The sequence below is a fragment of the Sapajus apella genome, unplaced genomic scaffold, assembly GCF_009761245.1.
Source record: "Sapajus apella isolate SASKATOON/1434 unplaced genomic scaffold, GSC_monkey_1.0 scaffold4, whole genome shotgun sequence".
NCBI classification, from domain to species: domain Eukaryota; kingdom Metazoa; phylum Chordata; class Mammalia; order Primates; family Cebidae; genus Sapajus; species Sapajus apella.
Genome location: NW_022436944.1, coordinates 26409143 through 26431826, shown reverse-complemented (window position 1 = coordinate 26431826; position 22684 = coordinate 26409143). Strand labels below are relative to the sequence as shown.

At 45.7% G+C, this 22684-nt stretch overlaps 1 protein-coding gene across 1 annotated transcript in view; it reads left to right on the top strand.

The window, feature by feature from the left end:
* CLSTN2 (calsyntenin 2) overlaps window positions 1-22684 on the top strand; it is a 657536-nt gene that overhangs the window by 523663 nt on the left and 111189 nt on the right. Inside the window, exons 6-7 of the mRNA XM_032264861.1 lie at window positions 5457-5642; window positions 16389-16637. Of these exons, the coding sequence (XP_032120752.1) occupies window positions 5457-5642; window positions 16389-16637 (435 nt within the window). The remainder of the gene's footprint in view (window positions 1-5456; window positions 5643-16388; window positions 16638-22684) is intronic.

The window sequence follows — 22684 nt, the reverse complement described above, 5'->3', positions numbered from 1 at the left end:
TTACAAGAGCCCCAAAGCCTAGGCTTTCCAGAAGTCTTAGATTAGCTTTAATCCCCCTCTAGGCATCTCATAGGAAAGTTCCAACTGGTTAATGTTCTCCTGTTACGAAAACACAAGTTACCCAAATGTAGAGGTAGTTATAAGAAAATCATCATCTTTCTAAATTCTTAATCCACAAAGAAGGAGTTTAAGTCCCGATAGCTTTTTCAGGAATACTTACTCGGTAATTTAGGCCCAATTATTAAAACAGCAGGCGGACTGCTCCCTTTCTCACTTAAGAAAAAATTGAACCACAATTCATAAGGTAGTCTCTAGGCCCTTTATAAACTAGAAAGAGTTTATTTCCAAGCAGGACAATTCAGAGAAGTTTGAGACGCTTCTGAACCAATGGGTGGGATATTCCCATGCTAAGCCTTCATGGGAAGGCCTCTATGTTAGGCCCTGAGCCTGGCACATCTCCTGCTGCCATAAGCCCAGGAGGGGATATAATGTTCTCCAATCTGCAGCTGAAGCAATGGAGGCTATGAGATGGCAGCAGCTTTGCTAGATTCACATGACTCGGATTTGGCAGGGGTGAGATTCAAATATGCATTTCTGCAGTCTTCAGTGTCAAAGCAAACCTCCAGCGCCCATAAGCTGCCCTCAAGGTCAGACACTGATAAAACTGACAACACTCCTTGATCTTTTACCATCACTGGGATTATCACTGTTTTAAAAAAAGTATCAGCATAAATTGAATGTTAAACATGAATCTGTAAAAATTATGGTTGTCTCAGTTCTGGCAAATCCGCAGAATAGCGGAGGAGCTTTTGTGAAAAAGCTATGTGGCCCATAATCCCAGCACTTTGGGAGGCCAAGGTGGGTGGATCACCTAAAGTCAGGAGTTTGAGACCAGCCTGGCAAACATGGTGAAATCCCATCTCTACTAAAAATATAAAAATTAGCCAGGCATGGTGGTGGGTGCCTGTAATCCCAGCTACTAGGGAGGCTGAGGCAGGAGAATCACTTGAACCCAAAAGGCGGAGGTTGCAGTGAGCTGAGATCGTGCCACTGCACTCCAGCCTGGACGACAAGAACAAAACTCCATCTCAAAAAAAAAAAACTTATGTGACCTTGGACGAGTCACACCAATTCTTAGCCATGGTTTTATCATTTGTACAATTAAGATAACATTCCCCCACTGGGTTCCTGAAAGGATTAAATGATAGATATAAAAGTGCTTGGCACCTTGTCAGTGCTTAGTCATTGATTTCCTCTTATTTTTTGCAAAAAATGTTACTAAATAATTTACCAATATATCTATTGGACATGTTCCTTGTGTTTGGTGCTAAAATGACTCTGCATGTAATCCCCCCAAAATCCAGAGTGGTAGATACAAACTTTACAGAAGGGGAAACTGAGGCACAGGGAGCATAAGTGATTTGCCCAAAGTTATACAGCAAGTGGGAAGTGTGGGATTTAAACTCAGGTATGCTGAATTAAACATTCATACTTTTAAGAACCATGCTATCCTACCCTCCAGGAGATGAGGAGGGACAGACATTTCATGTGGTAAAGGGTGAACTTGATGACTTGCCTTTTGTTCTTTTAACCCTACCCCAACTCCTTCTTGGAAAACAGAAGATGTTTATGTGAGCGTGTCACTCTCTCAAGGACACTGCTCAGAAAGCTTCATCGATTTCTTTTACTATATGGTTGCAATTTTGCCTGCTCCCCATAAACCCTCAGAAACAAGCCTCTTGAGGTCACCAAAGCAACTGGCAATTGTGATGTTCCTCAAATTCTTTTATACCTGATTTATCCCTGTGGCCAGAGAGGACCCTGTCCTCCCCGCTCCGGGGTGAGAGAGGGGATGAAGACTCTATGGGATTGTGCTTCCTGGTTTTCCCTTCAAGATTTACTTGTTTATTTTCACTCCTTTTAATAAAGGTTTGAGGTAGAATTTCTCATCATAGAGAACCACCAAAATATCTAGATGAGAAAGAGATGTCTGCAGCCTCTGCCGAATAAAGGAACTCAATGAAGAGGGTGCCATGGGTTTCTCCAGAGAAGAGACCTCCAGAGACCGTGACCAGAGGGGAGGTATTGTGGGAGGGCTCTCCCACATGAGCAGAAGGAGGAGAACCTCAAGGCTGGTGCTGTGGGGTGCACACCAAGCTCCCGTTCCCAGCATAAAACTGCTTTCTCCATTTTTAATTTACAGAAAGGGGAAGTATATGGAGGGTTTGGGGAGAGAGGAGGGATAGATGGTTCTATGCAGAGAAGGGATAGATAGTTCAGCAGGGTGAAGATGCAGGCAGATGGGGTCAGTTCCAGAGAAGCTGCAAACTAGCCATGGATTTTGTCTGCAGTTCAAGAAGTACTACTGAGGCAGCAATCAGGGTTACATGTCTGGGGCTCCCCAGATCCACCCAGCAAATATTTCCTATCAAGAGATAGCCTGTAGGATTCTGTCACAGTTTCTACCACTAGTGAGCATCATTTTTTTTTTTTTCTTTTTGAGATGAAATCTCTCTGTCACCCAGGCTGGAGTGCAGTAGCGTGATCTCGGCTCACTGCAACCCCTGCCTCCTGGGTTCAAGCAGTTTTCCTGCCTCAGCCTCCCAAGTAGCTGAGATTACAGGTGCCCACCACAATGCCTGGCTAATTTTTTTTTTTTTAAGTAGAGACAGGGTTTTGCCCTCTTGGCCAGTCTTGTCTCAAACTCCTGACCACAGGTGATCCCCCCGCCTCAGCCTCCCAAAGTTCTGGGATTACAGGCATGAGCCACCACACTCAGCCATGAACATCTTCTCTGTGCCAGGCACTGACTAGCACCATGGGGCCCCAGAGGCACAGTGAAGCTTGGAGTCTAATGCTGTAGTCTAATGTTGAAAATACTATAGAAGCATGGAGGAGAGAGGGCATCTACCTCGACTGGAGAAATCCCAAGAGGCTGCATGGAGGAGATGGCAAGAGGGATGGTGATAGAAAGGGAACCCCAAATAGGAGAAACAGCACAATCAAATACACGGTGGCATGAAACATTTTGTACCTAGGATACTACGCAGCTGGCCATGTGTATGGATGGCTTCTTATAGCACTATCACTAGATACACCAGACAAAACGCCACCTTTTGCTCTAGCGGTTTGTTCTTAGGATTGCACTTGTGGCATTTGGAGAATAATGGGCTGCAGCACCTTCATGATCTCATCCTCTGGGAGAGGATGAGCCAATCCAGACACAGCTCCTAAAGACTGAGGAAAATAAATGACAAATAATTAGGGATAGTCTCCTTTAAAATTAGTCACTCTCATCCAAATATCCTCTCATTGTAAGTACCCTAGGGATGAATTTCACAACTGTAATGTGCAATCTCTACTTCTGACACATTCTGAAAAAAACTCCATAAAGGATAGCTGGTGACCATGGGGGCTCAGAGCTAAACTCAGATTTCAAAGGTTCTGAGATGTGTCAGAGTTGTGATGTGGGGGGTGGGGTGGGGGGGTTGTCTTTTTCCTCGCCAGGGAACAACGTTGATCAGGGCCCCTACTCCATGTTAGTCACACATTTTCACACTCAATCCTTACCTCAATACTATAAGGTCGGTGCTATGCTCCCCATTTTCTTGATGAGATGCCTGAGGCTTAGAGTCCTTCAGCAACCTGCTCGAGAACTTCCTGACCTTACAAAGCCAAGCCAAGATTTATTGCTGCATCTGCTTCAGGCATGCTTCCCTGAGCCTTCCCCCAATGCATTTGTCCTTGATGTTCCAGCCTCAGCACAGAGGTGAACTCTCAAGCTAACGGAGCCCCTCTTTATCACTGGCTTTTCTTTTCATAGCATTTACTCCTCTCTGCTAGAGCAACCTGGGCTTATTCATCACCTGCTTCTCTCCCTAGGCTCCTGACTTGTTCACTGATGTACGCTTTGTACTCCAAGCAGAGCCTGGCACATAGAAACAAACCCTGAACAAATGGTTGCTCAGTGTACACAGCCATCTGGCTAGCCCCAAAGCCCAGCCTCCTCCAAGGTACTGGTATCACCATGGTGGCGTCAGTGGCCCACTGGGAACAGAGGAGCCTTCTGGTAACTGCAGCCCGACCCCAGGTCCCACCATGCAGGACGTTCTGAGTTTCTCATGGGTGAGGTCAGGCAACTTTATAGATTTTTATTTCTACTTCAGCAAAGAGATATCATCTAGCAGTGTTCTACGTGACAAACATTTGGGATTGGTAAACTAATAGCACCCATAACTCACATTGCTTGATGACTCAGAATCACTCTTCTGCACAAGTCTGGCTGAGGATGGCTGCGTAGCCGTCCCAGACATGTGTCCTCGCAGAGCATGGGATGCCCGCTGTGGTGGGCAAACACATGTCATCGGTCACTGGGAGCCTGCCTGGAGTCTGCTGTGACTTTCAGGTGGTGCTGTTATTACATCAGTCAGTTCCTGTGTACATGCTGTCACAGCGGTTGTATGTGTTGATCGCTCTGTTCTTGCAAGGTGCTGTTTTAATTGTGATTTAGGTCCTCTCTAATGTTTTATCATCTCCAAATTATTTTTTCACTAAAAAGCAGGGACAAGACCATGACACCTACTTCAGTGAGTCATAGTTCTGAATGCCTGAGATTCCTTTCACCCTACTTCGTGACCTCAGGAAATCCTTGAACAACCATGCTCTCTTTTGTTTTATAACAAGACACATGCCTTCCTAAAAATGACCACGTGAGGCAAAGTTGGAAAATGGGGTGAGAGGCACAACACTAAAAAATGTCATCAGTGGCACATAAAAAAAACAAAAGAAAACATTAGCACAGTATTACAGAGTACTACAATAGTGTGGCACCTTACCTTTAAGAGATCTGATGTTTGCCTGTGAAATGAATGTAAGAAGGGCTGCCTCTCCCGGGCACTGAAATAATCTGTCCTTCAAACCCCCATGACAGAAATTTACCTATATAACAAGCCTGCACATGTATACCTAAACCTAAAACAAAAGTTAAAAAAATAAATTTTGAGATACTAAAAAAAAAAAAAAAAATTGGGGGGTGGTGGGGGTTGCCTCTGGTGTGTTGTTGTGAAGTCCTCAAAGGAGTATCTGGGAAATGAATGAAAAGTTGTAACTGCAGGCAAGGATGGGTGTGGCTCTAACCTCAGCACACATGGTGAACTGAGTAGCTAGTATACGTTTGAGGGTGTGACCGCGTGTGTGTGCGTGCGCGTGCATGTTCTGTGTATTCCTGTGTGGCTCACTGCAGCCAGGTGCAGTTTTCTGTATTTGCCTAGTATTTCTCAGGGAGGAAGTCTTGCATAACCAAATGTAAAACTCCCATTATTCTCAAATTGTTCCCTAATATCTAATATATTTATGGGGGCAAATAATTCATTGGAACAAATTCACATTTCCAAAAGAAACGTTCCAGCAGACTGACTGCTCCTGATTTACTTTTAATCCTTTCCTTGTTTATTTAGACTGGACCAAAAGGATTGAGTACCAGCCTGGCTCCGGGAGCATGCCCCTGTTCCCCAGCATCCGCCTGGAGACGTGCGACGGAGCTGTGTCTTCCCTCCAGATCGTTGCAGAGCTGCAGACTAATTACATTGGGAAGGGCTGTGACCGGGAGACCTACTCTGAGAAATCCCTTCAGAAGTTATGTGGTAGGTTTTTCCCTTTGGGAATTTTTTAAGTTAATTGCCTTTAAATGATGTATACCAAAAAAGCACATCTTATTATCTTAGGAAAGAATCAACTCTCCACCCCGGAATCAGTATATGTAACTCCTGGATGGATTTTAAATTTACTTATGGCAGGAGTGTAGGAAGGCCCTGCTTTTGGAACTAGATTCCTGACTCAGACTCCATGTATTAGTTATGTAGCTTTGGGCAGTGACATGGTAAAGCAAAGACTGTTCTTCTTTGGTAAAACAGGGATTGAATGGCACAATGTGTTCAAGAGCACCTAGGACAGGGCTCAAAGAGACACGAGTTTCCTTTCTGCTTTGCTGTTCAGAAAGAGCTACCAGACCACACCCAGTACGTAGAGTTAGCAGTGTCAGTTAGCTGGAAAGGATTGGTCCCCTCCCCAAAGCACTAGGTGTATAATTTGTGAGGCCCAATGCAAATGAAAATCTGGGGCTCTTGTTCAAAAATTAACAAGAGTTTTAAAACAGAGACAGCAAAGCATTAAACTAAGCGTACACAACTAAGCATTGGGCCCTATATGACTCCTCAGGTTGTTACTAACAAAGCTGGTCTCACCAAAGATGGAATCTGTCCCTGTTCAGTATCACAAAGCCAATACCCCAAGCCAAAAGTGAGTGTCCAGCAGTGCAGGCTTTATTCAATGGCCATGGAATTGAGAAGCAGGAGCATGGCCAACGAGTGAGGGTGAGAGGCTTAAGATATAGGCTTTCCCTAATGAAGGAATTGGCATTCAAAGAAAAGGGAAGAATATTCATGTCTTTTCCAGAAATGGGTGGTGAACCTCCTGGAACCAGTAGTACTGCCTCCCTTTTTGTCCTTTTACAGCTTCTCCCAGTCATTGTCATGGCAATTGTCAACTGTCATGGTGCTGGTGGAAGTATCATTTAGCATGGAAATGAGATTGTCATGAAGCCTGAGGTCTTTTTGAAGTCGATTGGTGGACTTTCTTAGTTCTATGTACCAGTCTCAGCTGGTCTGGTTGCAAAGGGAGCTTTTTATCATAGGCATTCTGTTTGTTAAAGATAAGCAAAGTTAGGACAGGGGAGAAATTCAGCTCTGTCACATAGTCATTCCCCCTCGGAACAAGGTCACATGCCCATGAGTGAGCCTGGCTGCCCACAGCAGAGAAGAGCTTGGGGTAAGGGTGAAGGTGGGCAAGGGAAGATATTCACTTGTGAGGGACAGAGAGGGCTTGTTGTCATTTGGCCGTGAGATGGCGCCACAAGAAAGGAGGCAGGGCAGGAGTGAAGAAACAGAACTGACGGAGGGGTGCTGTGAAAGGTGGATATGGAGGAAAGCCAGCTTCCCTGAGCACCTGCTGTACATGCCCTGCCAGCCTCTTCACATGCATTATTTTATTCAGTTCTCCCATCTTCACTGTGGGGGGGACGTCAGCCATCCCATGTTAGAGATGAAAAATTCGAGCACCAGAGAGTGAAAATGACTTGTCTAAGGTCACACAAATAGAAAGCAACAGAGCCAGAACTGGAAAATAAGTCTGTCTGAATGATGGGCGTTTTAGCTCAGTATCCACTAAGGCTATCCACCCAGGCCTCTGGAGCCAGAATGTAAATCTCTCAGGGGAGCCTGTGGAATGAGAGAAAGGGCATCTCATAAGGTGAGAAGCACCTCATGTGCGTTGTAAGTCAGACTGTTGGCATGTTGATGGGCCTCCTTCACCCCTCCTCCTGCACATAGTTCATTTCTTCTTTGTTCTTTCCCAGAATACTCAGGAACTCACACTGGACTCTCCAGCTGTGTTTGGGGGGGGCTTAGGAAAGGGCTTACTCTTATACTGGGCTTGTATTTGGAGGTAACTGCATCTCTTCCAAAAGAAAGGGAGGCTGGGAATGCACAGTATAGCCTGCTGTCTTCCATGGTGGGCCTCTCCACTACTATTTTTGGGGCAGGTTTTCTCCGTCAACTTTCATACACACACACACATACACACACACACACGCACATATACACAAATACACCCAACCACACACACACCCCTTCATCCACACTGTTCTAAACCAAGGAACTAAGTAAAACTATTTAGAACTGAATAGGAAATAAACCCTGCTTGGTATTGTCATGGTCCATTTATCTTGTCACCTGGCTGGCAGGGAAGGCCTGTGGGACTGCAGACCTCTCCAGAATGATGCAGTAGATCGGAAAATCACAACTTCAGTATTCTACACAGCTCTTGCAAAAACGGTTATAAGGGATCTGCAGTATTCAGAAAACTGCCTCCAGTCCTCTCCTCCGCTCTGTGGGCAGAGAAGCCGTCTAAGATGACATCTTACTTCGAAGGAATACCCCATTTTGCTCCCCATGCACCTGAATTATAAGTGAACTCAACCCCAGGCCACTGTAGGTTAGCGTCATTTCCCAAACTCCTCCAGGTTAGGAGGAGATGATGGGATTGGCTTGTTAAAGATCAGATGGGCCCAAGGGCATCCACCTGTGATTTGACTTTGAATGTTGCTGGGGAGAGATGGGGTGATATGGAGTGTGAGAAGAATTTTCTGAAGGAAGAAATTTTAGAACAAAATTGCATCTAGTATGTTAACACAGCTCATTCCATCTGTGCTGCCAACCTGCAGAAGGGCAGGTTAATTCAGCCAGCAAGGCAGTTTCCCCGCAAGGTGCGGCCTTATTTGGTGCTGGGAGCTTCCCTTTGAAGGAGGGAAGTCTGTGCTTCTCTCCAAAGCACTGCCCCCCACCCCCACCCCACACCTATGGGAATCCTGTCCTAATAACTCTGCTAGGCAGGGTCAGTCCCAAATCCACATTAGAAGCCTGGCTTTTGAACTACACTGGAGGAGAGCTCAGATAAAATGGGCAAAAGCAAATGAATGAGGCCCCGATGCAAATCCGATCCTGGGTCAGCTTCCATGTAGGGACTCATGTTCTCTCCAACTGTAAGGGAAATATAGGCTGGATCACTTCTAAAATGGAAGCTGGGTGGTAATGCTTGACTCTTGTTCGGTACCTTCGGTTCCAGAGACAAGTTTCTATATGCCTTTAGTGGATGGTAGACAAGCTTCTTTCTGGGCTTCCCGACTAGGGAGCTGCCATGACCATTTAAGCCTCATTATTCATGCATTTTTCAGCCTACAAACCTTTATTGACTTTGGATGGAAACAGGGAGACCAATTAGGGTATTATAGCCGTGGTCTAAGGAAGAGATAATGAGTTCTGAACCAGGTGAGTGGCAGTGAGGATGAATTTAAGACAGATGTTGGAGTCAAAATCAGCAAGATTCAATGATTGATTAGCTGTCCGGAGTGAGAAAGGAGGAGTCTAACTGGATGAGGATGCTGCCAACCAGAGCTAGGAATCCAGGAGCAAGGGCAGATCCAGGCGACAATGGTGGCAGTTGCCTGTGGAATACCCAGGTGTGGGCGCCACATTCTCACCTGATTCTCCATCCTCCCAAGGGTCAGCCTCCACCCTGCTGATCCGTTACTGCAGCACACTTTGCCCTGATGCTCTTTCTCTGCTTGGTCAGGGCTCTGCCTGGTTCCTTCTCATCCATAAGCCTTCACTCCCATTCTCCTCCCACCAGGATGGTCTCTCTCCTTCACCGCTCCAAAGCATCCCTCCAGTCAGCATTTGCCTGCCCTCTATGCACACCGGGAGTCTGTCTGTGGAGCTACCATGGCAGTTTGAGTTCTGGAGTCTCCTCTGTGGTGCTGTAGTCATGCAGTAACCTAGCCATGGATATCTCTTCAGAGGATCATCATAGAAATCTGGACATTGCCCACTGCTTCCTCCTCCTGCAGTGTCGGCCCCATCAGGAGCAGCGAGGGAATCTGGTTTAAGTGGGAGTTGCACAATAGCTGGTGTCAAGCCTGCTGTCAGGAGGTGCCTGAGCAGTTGCAGCAGCACTTGAAATGCCTCTTTGGGCCTAGGGAAGCATTGGATGTCAGACATATTGCTTCACAGATTTACGCAGGGAGACACTGCCTTCTGCTTTGGACAAAAAACAATGGAGAGCCCTGAACCTCTGTGTCCCCTTTAGTTTGTGAGGCCAGATGAAACTCAAGCAGCCCCCACCTTCCCTGGCTCTACATGAAGCCTGGCTTCTTAGAGAAGCTGGGCCAACTGCTTAGCGCTTCCTCTGAATTCACAGATCCACATGGAGGACCCTGCCATCTCAACACCAGGCCTTCCAGAGGTGCGTGTCACGGAACTGTCTTGAGGATGAGATGACAGTGAAGCCTTCAGTGAGAGCTCTTGGCCAAATTAAATTTGACATTAACAACAGCACAAGAAAAGGTCCACTTTGATGGCCCTACATCACTACATATTACAGAAAAGTCGTCTGTGGTGCATATGCCCTGGTGGCACTGAGTCCAGGAATCTTGCCGGTTCCTCACAGGGACCATGGGGCTCCTGGCTGCTGGCCGGTACCTCCTGCACATGTTGTCTGGGTTAGCTGTGCTGTGTGGAATAAAGAACGCTGAGGGCAGGTCCTGTTGAACAAAAGGCCATAGCGTGAGAGGATGCTACAGAAACCACGTGGTTCATCTGTCAGAGCAGTGCACATGACGAGACCTTAAGGTGTTCTCAGGATTTATATACTTGTGAGCCCAGGAGACTTTTGTAGAGGGCTCATTCATTTATTCACTTCTGCACATATGTGTTAATTCAACAAATATCTGTTGAATTAATACTCCTCCCTGCTATGTCGGGGAGGAGTATTCAGCTGCTGTGCTAACTCTTCAAATAATATAGAGATTGAAAGACCATGTGGTTCTAGTGTTGTATTGCACAGTAGGGCAACTATAGGTAATAATACTGTATTGTACATTTCAAAGTAGCTAGAAGAAAGGAGTTTGAATGTTCTCACCCCAAAGAAGTGATCAATGTCTGAGAGGTAGATTTGCTAATTATCCTGAATTGATTATTACACAAGGTATACATGTATCTAAATATTGCATTGTACCCCATAAATATGTACAATTGTTATATGTGGATTTAAATTTTTTTAACTTTAGTCTTCTGGGGAAGACAGACATGTTAAAAAAATTATAATGCAATTTTTAGGAGCTACAAACGTCCGTGGTTTTCTACTACACCTTGCAGCTCAACAGAACTTGCTCTCACTAATAACCACCATCAGAGCCTTTTATATCCTCACAATAGCCCAACTATAGGAAGCCATGATGTGTCTCTCTGTGACACTGCTAAAGAGCTGGAGCTTCCCAGCATGACAGTGTCAGTCTCCTAGTCATAGCCAGTGCCTCCATTCTCAGAGAGGCGAGTGGGCCTCTTTAAGCAAAGCAGGAAGTGTGATTCGATCCCTAATCAGACAGCAGCAGAGGGCTGCACACGCCAACTCATGGATGCTGACAGCGAGCAGTGGGCTTCTTTCTTACGCTTATTTCTTGCAGGTCATTTAAGCAGCTACCGTACAACAGGGCCCACTACGTTGGGGAGGAGGTTTTTGCTGCAGTGGCAAAAACACACCAAGCTGGAAAGCAACTCAGTATTCATGGCTCTCACTCAGGACCCTGGCCAACCACCCAGGCAAAGCCAAGCCCAGCTTGCTTCACCTAGCAATCCAAGGTTCTGATTCCAGAGCCTTGGAGGAACCCCTCTTGTCTAGGATTCTAGAGGCAAAATGATAGTTTTATTGTGTCTATTAAATGATATCAATAGTGTGTGAGCTCCTAAAAGGCCTTGGTGCCTATGCTTAAGGTACACGGATGGAAAAATGGGAATTTTAACTGCCAATGACAATCACTGATACAGATTATCAGTCAGGGTAAGACAGGTTATGGTGTAGTAACAAATGACTGCAAACTCTCACTGTCTTAACATAACAAAGTTTATTTGTCATTCCTACCACGTGTCCTTGGATTGGCAGTGTCTATGTGCCATGTTAGCTCCCCACCAGGATCCAGGAAAAATGGAACAGCTTTGATGTAAAACATTGTTGATTTCCTGATAGATGGAAAAGATGCATGGCAAACAACAGACAAGGTCTTAAGGCTTCTGCTCTGATATGACACATGTCACATGCACACGTATTTCATCCATCAGAGCAAGTCTCATGGCCAAGCTGGTATCAGCAGGTCAGAGATTTGTGTTGTGAACAGAATACATTCTACCACCACGAAGTCCCAGCAGTCCATACGGTACTTGTCAAGAGGGCCTCCCTGGCTTTCCCCGAGATTCTATATCGCTGAACTCAACTACCACCAAGCTGCTTCCTTCAGAAAATAAAAGACTTTCATTGCATCCCTAAAGGTAGAGCCGCTGCTGATGGGTTCATTGCTGCATTCTCTTGGCAGTGCCTGGCATAACTTAGATATTACGTAAACATCTATTGGCATAATATGGAGTTGATATTGCCAATTGTGAGAATATCCTACAGAGTGAGGCCTGTGTCCTTGATTACACTGGATCCTCTCCCTGAGATTCCCCACCTGTCCCTTCCTCTTCCCATGGTCAGGGGTGGACCCTGAGGAGGCATGACTGGTGACCCCGTGTCAGTCACCCTTGCCACAGGCCCCTTGAAGTGCTAAGGACCCTCTGGCCTCACCAAGATCATCCAGAGCAGAATGCAAATTCATCAGTCAAGAAGTTCAGACAGCAACTGCCATTCCTAGGCCCCATTTGGGCTCCTGTACCACAGGGTGCCCTGAAATCTGCCTCAGTCATCTTGTCTGAATCTATTTTCTGGCTCAGAGGGGCTTCCCCATCCTGCTAGGGCCCAGGGACCTCAAATCAGACTTCATCCCTGGTTTCAATCCCCTAGCACTCAAGCTGCAGCTGCTGTGCACAAGACCAGTGTGAATCCTCAGCAGCCTGGGGGCCCCAGGGACCTTCACGGAGGATTCCAAAGCAGCATCTTAAATACACCCTGATGTGTAGACAGTGCTATATCATCTCTGCAAGTGATGCATTCTATTTACCCACTGCCTTCCCAAGGGATCCCTGGGAGAAGAGAGACAGAAAAACCTTGGAGAAAGTAAATCTTCTCAGTTTGTTTAAGTGTACCAAAAAATGAAATACAATCTGTTAAGCTTGTGGAAGTCTGCGCCATCTGGTTAAATGCAGCTTGATGGTTTCTGGCAGGCAACATCTGTGGGTTAGGGAGGGTGGCCTGCCATTCCCCCTCAGCAAGGAAGACAAAGGAGCCCCACACTATGGCTTTGCCAGGGCATACGTCCTCAACGTGCCCCTCTGCCAGAGCAGTGGCCTTTGCAGGGAGGTGGAGTCCCGTGTGACTAGGCTGTGCTTGGCAATTTATAAGATTGGCCCCCTAAACACTACTGTGTGGCAGGAAGAACACTAACTGAGTGTCTGAGAGCTGGGCCTGCTTCTAGCTAGCTATTACTGTGTGATTTTAGTCCAGATGATTCTCCTCTCGGGGCCTCAGTTTACATGTTTGCAAAATAAGCAGAAAGTTACCAGAGCTCCCTCCAGGTCCACTGAGGAGGTGCAGCGGGGAGCATGGGCTTTGGAGCTGTGAAGTCCTGGTGATGGGTCTGCTCACTAGCTGGTTCTATCCTGGGCTCACTCTGCCTAGGGCTCTTTATCTGTAACTTGGAATCTTAATGATATTCACCTCACAGATGAGTAACTAAGAAAACACATATAAGGCTCTTAATTCAGGGCTGGCACCCATTCCATGCCCAGTAAAAAGTTCATAGGAAAACAGTAAAGTTATGTCACTATAAAAAAATAAGGTAATACAGGCTGGGCATGGTGGCTCATGCCTGTAATCCCAGCACTTTGGGAGGCCAAGACAGGTGGATCATCTGAGGTCAGGAGTTCAAGACCAACCTGGCCAACATGGTGAAACCCCATCTCGACTAAAAATACAACCCGGACACAGTGCTGCAAACCTGTAATCCCAGCTACTCGGGAGGCTGAGGCACGAGAATTACTTGAATCCTGGAGGCGGAGGTTTCAGTGGGCTGAGATCATGCGACTGCACTCCAGTCTGGGTGACAGAGCAAGACTCTGTCTCAAAAATAAATAAAATAAAGGTTATGTAAATATTGGATATAGCTATAGAATAACTCTGATTAGCACTGGGTTTATTTTGTAACCAATTTGGTCCCCTAACCTTCCCTTGATGTCATCCCCCGTCATCCCATGCATGCTGCTCTCTGCTGTATACCTCTCTATATCCAAACCTGTTTGGAGGGAAATTCACAATCAATTTCTCCACTAGTCTAAGGTATTAATTGTAGTGTGAATTCTATAGGAACAGCAATGTCCTTACCCAAAAAAGGACCCTCTGGTGGTAGAGTTTCAAGCCCTGCTAGACCCCACGCTGCTTACCCTGTGTGGAGGCCTGGCTGCTCCACATGATGGCAAAGCTGGCCTCTGCAACCACCACACGCACACCTCTGCACCAGGCCCTGCTAGATATTGGTGCCATTGGCTTGAGCTAGAAGTCAGGAACCCAGAGTGCTCAGCCTGCACCTTTCTGGCTTCCCCGGGTTTCAGGAACCGACATGCTTTGTGTGTATCTCCTTCACCAGCTGTCTTCACACTGGACAAATTTGGCATCAGACCCAACTGGATAGGTCAAAGAAGCTATTGCCATGTTGTGTTATTCCAGGGGTACTAGGAAAATGCTCTTTCCCAAAAAAACATGTATTTCCTACTCACAAATCTCTACCATCTTGATAGATGTCTTCCTCAGAAATATCTGTGGAGGGTGGTATTAAAGGACAGCAAAGACTTTATTGGTCATTAAAACATTTGTGTAAATTAGTTTATCACATAAGTGACATGGATATCAATTAAGAAGTTAGCAGCAGGAGATAAGAACAGGTAAGTGTGATGAGAGGTGTGGGGCGCGGACAAGGGGCTGGATGGCTCACTTAAGCATTGGGTGAATTGCCAGGAGCATCTCGTGAGAGCACTGAGTGGGAGGAAAGGCAATTATAAATATTAACTGAGTGCCTACTATGTGTCAGGTACAGTAACAGGCAAAATCTTTAGGAACGACTCATGTAAATAAGGCTGTCAACTCTGCCCACACTTCTCTTTGATATGTACAAGCTACCGCATGAGCATGAATTGGGAGATTTTAACCTCCACCTTCACAGACACCACAGTTCCAGAAGCCTCTCCCAGAGTGAACCTCTCCTGGTGATAAGCAAGCATGTGCTGGGCTCTAAGGATACATGCTCTTCACATAGCATAACCTTCTATTACTAGCCATTGGATGTAGACCTGATGATCTCCTCTACAGATGGAGGGAAAACTGGCTGGGTTGAACGTTTTCAAACAAGTAAACTGATTTCCAGCATGCCACCTTCCTTGAGGGATCTTCAAAGGGTCATTTTAATGGTGGGAGATTTTTTTTGTAGCGGCTGAGTTTGAAACCCAAACCCTATATAAGATGAAGCTCTGATATACAAAAGTCAAAAATCCAAAGCCTGGGCAATTGGCAGGTAATGCATACAATCACTGTCCATTAAACCCATCAGAGTTTATGACTGACTGGTCAGTTCCATACCAGAGAAGAGGCCCCCTGCCCCTGCCCACCCAACACAGGTCACATTTTAGACACCCTGGCTCTTATTATTTGAAAATGACTGCAAGTCCCTGGCCCTCCTTTCCCTAGTGCTTGAGCCCTGTTTGTGTATGGAATAGAAGGATGCAAAGAATTCTGCATTTGGGGCTCTGTGGAGAGTCACCAGAGGCCCCAGACCCACCCAACAGGACAATCCAGTCTTCTCTGGCAGACAGGTCATCCAGTCGTCCCCTCTAACCTCAGCCCTGCCTGCCACAAAATTGGTGATTCTTCTAAAACAAACCTGCCCATGGCACTTCCTGCTGCCTCAGGTTAAGTCTTCGTGCCTTAGCCTGAGTACTGTTATAGTAGCGGCAGAAGTAATGTAATGACGATGATAACGTGATAACTAACACTGAGTGAACCTTGGCCATGCAGTGAGCATGCTACTGCAAGCTCTAATGCATTATCTCATTCAGCCTCATAACTCACTGGAAAGAGGAAACAGAGTCAGAAAGGTCAACTGGCTTGCTCACAGTCACAGAACTAGCAAATTTTGCTGCCAGGTATCCAATTCAAGTTTTGCTGACTTCAAAACCTGTATTCACAACCGCTGCATCATCTGGCCTCAACAAATCGTTGTAAAAAAGTGTAGTGAGTGCCTCATGCTCCTTCTCATGGGATCAGGATCTAGAACTTTCCCCAATCACAGACCTGATCACGTCTTGTCAACTTACTGGCTCTGAGCTCCTCTATGTCAGGTACTGTGTCTGATAGAGCCAGCACCTTGCAGGGGAGTTGGCGCATGGTTAATGCTGAATAGATGGCTGGCAGGTTAACAGGGGGATAAGTGTGTGAGCAAATCCATCTACCCAAATCAAATCCTGGCCTTCTCCAGCAACCCTCGCTGCTAGTAGGAGCCCCAAGTGTTGTTCCAACTTTGTGAGTTTCTCCAACACTTCTTTCTTGCATCCTATCTTGCCACATGCAGCACTTTTGTTTGTAACTTACTGATGCCTCCCCGCAAAAAACCATAAATAACTCAGGGGCTGGGATCGCATTTGGCATTTCTTTTCCTAAGTCACATAGCTCAGAGCTGGGCACAGAACTCTCTGAGTAAGTATATTGAGTAGTTCATCTTGACTCAGGAGCAGAAAAGAGAAGATGAGGACACCACCGTATTAGGTATGACCCGTTGCACTTTCTTTCCTCATCCTCTGCAGGAGCCTCCTCTGGCATCATCGACCTCTTGCCATCCCCTAGTGCAGCCACCAACTGGACTGCAGGACTCCTAGTGGACAGCAGTGAGATGATCTTCAAGTTTGATGGCAGGCAGGGCGCCAAAATCCCTGATGGGATTGTGCCCAAGAACCTGACGGACCAGTTCACCATCACCATGTGGATGAAACACGGCCCCAGCCCTGGTGTGAGAGCCGAGAAGGAAACCATCCTCTGCAACTCAGACAAAACCGGTGAGTCTCTAGCCCAGCCCATCCACCCCCACCCCAGTGGCTGCCCATTTTGTCCCAGCTGGTTGGGCATGGACACAGCCAAGGTGGATGTGGAAGGAAAGCAGAAGCCTGAGAGGAACCCTCCCAATACATATTGTGGTCCCTGGTGGCCCGGCTGCTGATTTTCCAGGCTTGGCCTGAGGTAGAGCAGGAGCAGAAAAGGGGGAAAGTTGGGGGACAGACACAAAGAATGTAAAAGCTGGAATCGGTGGCTTTCAAACGTGATTCCTCAGAACCCCAGCATCCCCAGAAGGGCTTTAGGGATGCTATAAGTGAGATGAGGGTGAGAGAGGAATCTTTATTCCTACTTCAAGCAAAGAAGCTCCACCTTGACTGTATTACATACAGTAAGATTTCCAAAGGCTATCTTTTGAATAAAGCACTGCTAATGAAGAAGAGTAGTTTGAAAACCTCCACCATATATAGTAATGATAGCTACCATTTGTTAGGCTTTTCAGCGTGCTGAGCCTGTGCAAGAAGTTCACGGCTTGGTGGTTAAAAGTCCCCTAACACTTATAAGCTAGGGAAAGTTGTTTAACCTTTCTGTGTCTCACTTTACCTGTCTGTAAAATGGGCATTATAGTGGTATCTACGTCATAGGGTCCTTATGAGGATTAAATGACTTCATAATCATGAAGTGCTCAGAACGGTGCCTGGCACAAAGGAAGTGTGATAATCTGTTAGCTCAGATCACACACACACTTCTCTATTAGTTATTTTATAAAAGCTTTATTGTCGTTGCCATTTTAAGGTAAAACATTCCTTAGAGTTTAAATAACTTGTCACAGGTAGTTACACAATCAGTATCAGAACTGGAATGTCAGCTTAGATGCAACTCAATACAAACCTATGCTCTTGTCACTACACCCACCCATCCCCACACACATGCGCAAACATCCTGAGATCTTATGCAAATGGTGCAACTCTGCATTTAATTATAATTCTACAATTTCCCATTTCAAAGACAACTTTTGCTAAAACAGCCAAAATAAATAACAACCACAGCAGATGTAACAGTAAAAAGACAATATAGAAAAAGCTGTCAGCTCGGCCTCTGCTGTTGGACAGCCAAAGTTCCCATCTCAGGTTGACCACTTCGTAAGGTATGACCGTTGAAGAGTTACTAATCTCTCTGAGCCTCATTTTCCCCATAAGCTAAGTGGGGAAAACAAATATGAAATAAAGTATGACATTACCTAGTAGCATCAGATGCATAAATCAGTGTTCCATTAATTTACTTGATGTTGTTATTATAATTATTTTCAGTTTTATTCCTTATTACACTGCTACAAGAACCCTTCATTCTCTGTTTCAGTAGATCTTTATAATAAATATTAATATATTTTCTGGATGCAGAAACTGAAACAGAGGTGCCTGGCTCTCCCTATTTATATGACAAGTCTATGTAGTAGTCAGTGCCAAGGACAGGTTTTTCTCTGGGACCTTCATGCAGGAAGGCAGAGGTTTGGGACGCAGTTCAGTGGCCTGTGCAGTGCCCTGTGAGGCGCTCCTATCATGACCCAGGAGCCAGCAACCCAGCGACTCAACAGCTTAAGAATGTGCAGACAATTACAAAGCAGTGTGAGCTGGGGTAAGTGGCCACACACATACAGTCCTTTCTGAGCTATATCAAGTCCCCAGGGAGGCGAGTCAGACAGATATAAATGTTTCTGCTTACAAAGGAGGACACTGGAATATGGAAGGCTGAGTGATTGGCCCAGGATAACACAGATGATTACTAAGAAAGACAGGATTGGACCTAGATCCTCTGACTCTCTGTCCCAGGCCCATGCTATTGCACCAGTGGTTCTCATTAGAAGAAATTAGTGCACTTGTAAAAGTATGTTGATGCTAGAGCCTCATCCAGCTCAATAAATCAGAATCTCAGAGGACCCTATCGGACAGCCATGGCTGAACTCTGCCTCACTGCCATCACAACCGTCCCCTGAGCAGGCATTCAGCACCCCCAGATTAGCAGCACCAGGTGTTCAGCTTTGGTCCTTGTGTGAAGCAACATTCAAGGTTAGCACAGATAAGGTGGGATGATTTTTCTCTAACTTTTCTGACAGCAAGAAAATATCGATAAATACCCCATCCTAAATTAAAAAAAAAAAATCTGGAATAAATGAAAGCGTGATTATAGCTTTTTTATATCAAAAATTTTTTCAAGTTATAAAGCAATGTATGTTTATAGTGGAAACATGAAAAACACAGAAAAGTATAAAAGAGAACACACAAATTACCTAAAATCCTAACCCTTGGGGAGATATCTTCTGATAACATTTGGTACATTTCATTACAATATTATTTTTGCTTCTGTGTATATGTAGAATGTCCTTACATTTCTATAATATTTGTGATACTATTATGTCATCAGTTAGCTTCATATAACATTATATCCACATCATTTCTCCACAAAAAAATATTTTTTAATATGAACTATATGGGAGTTTGTTTATTTATTTATTTATTTATTTTGAGACAGAGTCTCACTCTGTTGCCCAGGTTGGAGTGCAGTGGCGCAATCTCAGCTCATTGCAACCTCCACCTCCCGGGTTCAAGCAATTCTCCTGCCTCTATATGGGAGTTTAAAACTCTGCCATTTGGATTTATCATACTTCATTTACCTGGCCCCCTTTCATTAGATATTTAGGTTGTCTCCTTTTAAATGCAAACACAACAATGCTATAAAGAGTGTTCTGTTACAAACTTTTAGACATTTTTTTAAGGCTAAACAAGATAGTTTATTCCTCTTTCACAACATTTCTTATTTCCTGACGAGAAGTTGAATTACTGATTCAAATAATAGAAATGTTAGGAAAATTGTCAAACTGCTCTTCGTGACAATTGCACTAAGTTCTGTCTGGTGTACTAAGTAAAACTTACTAATGCTGTTCCTTTATAAACTATTTTATAAATTGCTGGACAAAAGAATTGACTAGTCAACAAAGGCTCGATGCAAAAAAGAGAGAGCTACTAACACCACTACCACCACCAAGGAAGGCATTTCAGTGGCTAACATTCTTTCCTTGTGGTTTTACTTCCTGCCACTGTCCAGTAGCCCCAGGTGGGTCTGGAGGGTAGGGGGGCTCTGCTTTGCCCACAACACTCAGAAGCCAAGGATTCTTGCATTATCTGCTGCTCCTGTTTTCAACCATAGAACAGAAAGTGAGGCTAGAGCTGAACACAGGAGGATTTTATTGCCAGGAGAGAAAAGAGCATGTTTGACTTCTAATACACATTCCATTTGCCAAAACTTGGTTACACTGCCCCACTTACCCACGGGGTAGCTGTAAAATGAGTTTAGATGTGAATCTAGGAGCAAAGAAGATGGGGTTAGGTGAACACATAGCAGTGTCTCTACCTTGAGGTGATTGACAGCCCACCTCTGTTGGGTCTTACCTCTCCATTCCTCCCGTGCGCAGTGCACTTTCCAGTCACATTCCATGATTCCTCCTGGCCCCCTGCCCTGTCACAATAATCCCCTCCTATACACACATCTGTTCCTCCTGCTGGAATCTTCTTCCCCAGGCATACAGCCTTCTTCTGTCTCTGACGTCTGAGAACAATGAATGATAAGTGGTCATACAGTGCTGGCCACTTCAAGTCTAAGGGCTTTCTAAGAGAGAGGGGCCAACCTTGTCTCAAGGTGAGAGAAGCAGAAGTATCAGCCTGTTAGAGTGCTAGGATGGTCCCCCTGCCTGCTAGGAAAGGGATGGGTGTACTTTTACACTTACAGAGGCGCCCAGAAAACCACTCAGAAGGATTGAGGTTGTCATCTATAGAAAGGAAGTGAGAACCTTACTTTTGCTGCCAGTTGACTGAGCTGCAAATGCTCGTAAGTCTGCTCCAGGCTGGTATCAGAGCCGAGCCCACAAGAGTCCTGGGAAAGTCTGACTCATGTCAAGTTTAGGGTACATGAAAGCTTGGCCCAGATTCTTGGCCAGGGTGTTCGAAGGCAAGTGGATGATGGGGCTGCCACAATGACAGGGTGAGGAGAGAGGGGCCAGAGGGAGAACAGCTTCCCTGGTACAATTTGGCAGAACACAGGTGTCTTTGTTCTTGTGGGCCAAAGGACCATCCAGAAATGTGCAGGCTAGCAAACAGAGGGCTGCATGCCAGGAAGAGGGGTCCCAGCAGTAGGATCTGATGTGTGTGCTGGAGGGGATTCCTGAGAGAAGGCAGAGGCTGAGGAGGAATCGGGGAAGGTCGGCTGTGGAAAGAGCATCTTTCACACAAGGAATGCGAGGTGAGGGCTAACCAAGTGGAACTGCAGCAAGCACAAACGTCCCAGCCACCCAGAAAAGGAGTGTGTCATTCACCATTATCAATCCCTATGTAAAGACTTATAGCAGGGCCATCCCTACAGAGGGTGTGGGGAGGTGAAGATGGCAATGTGGAGACCTCTGCAGAGCCTTTCAAAAATGAAAACCTCCACTGGCTTTTTAAAGAGACTTTATACTTCTTTTCCTCTCCTTCGCATTCCCCTGCCTCTGACCATGGTTAGAGCTAGGAGGAGGCTGGGGGATGAGGGCGTGGGACAGGAAGAATGAAAGACCTTCCCCTATCCTTTCCCTACTGTGGGCCTCCAAGCCCTGGGTAAAGACGGAATAGAGAAGAGGAACATCTATTTTAACTGGATAAGAGACTGATATTTGATTTGAATTAAACCATTCAAGACTATTCTAATACATGAAGGTGAGCAGAAGGCTTTGGGATCTACCTGAGATGTGGACAGAGAGAAGGAAGGAAAGATTCAACAAAGAATTTCTAAGGGCAGGAAAAGAAAGAAAGGGATTCCTGAGCAGATCACATTACGAACACAGTGAATAAACCAGGTACCCTGGCACATGGGCTGACTGTGAATTCAGAGAAAGGGAGTGGAGTGAGGAAGAAACCTCCCAGGCTAGAAGCTGCTCTAGTAGAGTGAGGTTTGCTCATCCACTCTTCTTGTTCTACTTACCCCAGCCTCTTCCAACTCCAAAGAAAACTAAAGGCAAAAATTCTTCCTTTCTATATTTCCTAATACTTATCAACAGAAACCAGAGAAGAGTCAGTTATACAGTCATAAGGGGGACAAGAAACCTTTTGTAAAATCCCCATAAGCATTCCGGGGAGTTTTGCCAATCCAGAGGCTAAGAATGGTCCCCAGGACATTGGCCGAGCCCAGCCCTGCCACAGTGTGCCCCTGACCATTCTCCCTCCTGCCATCCTCTGGTTACATTCAACGGCGATGCTTTCCTGAAAGTACTACTTTGTTAGGTTGCCCTGGTCATAAGGCAGTGTGATAGTCCTTCTAATACATAACAGTTACGGAGCATCTGTTCTGGGCAGATGCATTCCACACATTGCCTCATTGTATCAATTAAGAGGCTTTCAGTTACAAGGAACAGAAAATCCAGACTAAACTGGTCTCAGATAAGCAAAAAATCAAACTAATACAGAGATTGTGGGTATTTTGTAACTGAAAACATCCAGAGCTATGATGGCTCATGAAGTCATCATTAAGGTAAAGTGTATCCAAGGCCTGACTCGTTTTCTCTGCAATTTCTCAGATCTGTGCCTAAAAGTGTATCCATTTTACATTAGCAAATATGGCTGTACAGCTCCAAGCCTCCCAGTGGTATAATAGGACTTCCAGCAGGAAAGAAAGTATCTCTTCTGTTTCCTTTCTGCTAAAAGAGCAGTTCTCTCCCATAACTGCTGAGAAAAGGGCTCATATCACTAGCCTGAATTGAGCCTCTTGCCAACTCCTGACAGAAGCTTTGAAGCCAGAAGAATGGCCTTCACGGGCCGGGCATGGTGGCTCAAGCCTGTAATCCCAGCACTCTGGGAGGCTGAGGCGGGTGGATCACGAGGTCTAGAGATTGAGACCATCCTGGTCAACACGGTGAAACCCCGTCTCTACTGAAAATACAAAAAATTAGCTGGGCATGGTGACGCGTGCCTGTAATCCCAGCGACTCAGGAGGCTGAGGCAGGAGAATTGCCTGAACCCAGGAGGCGGAG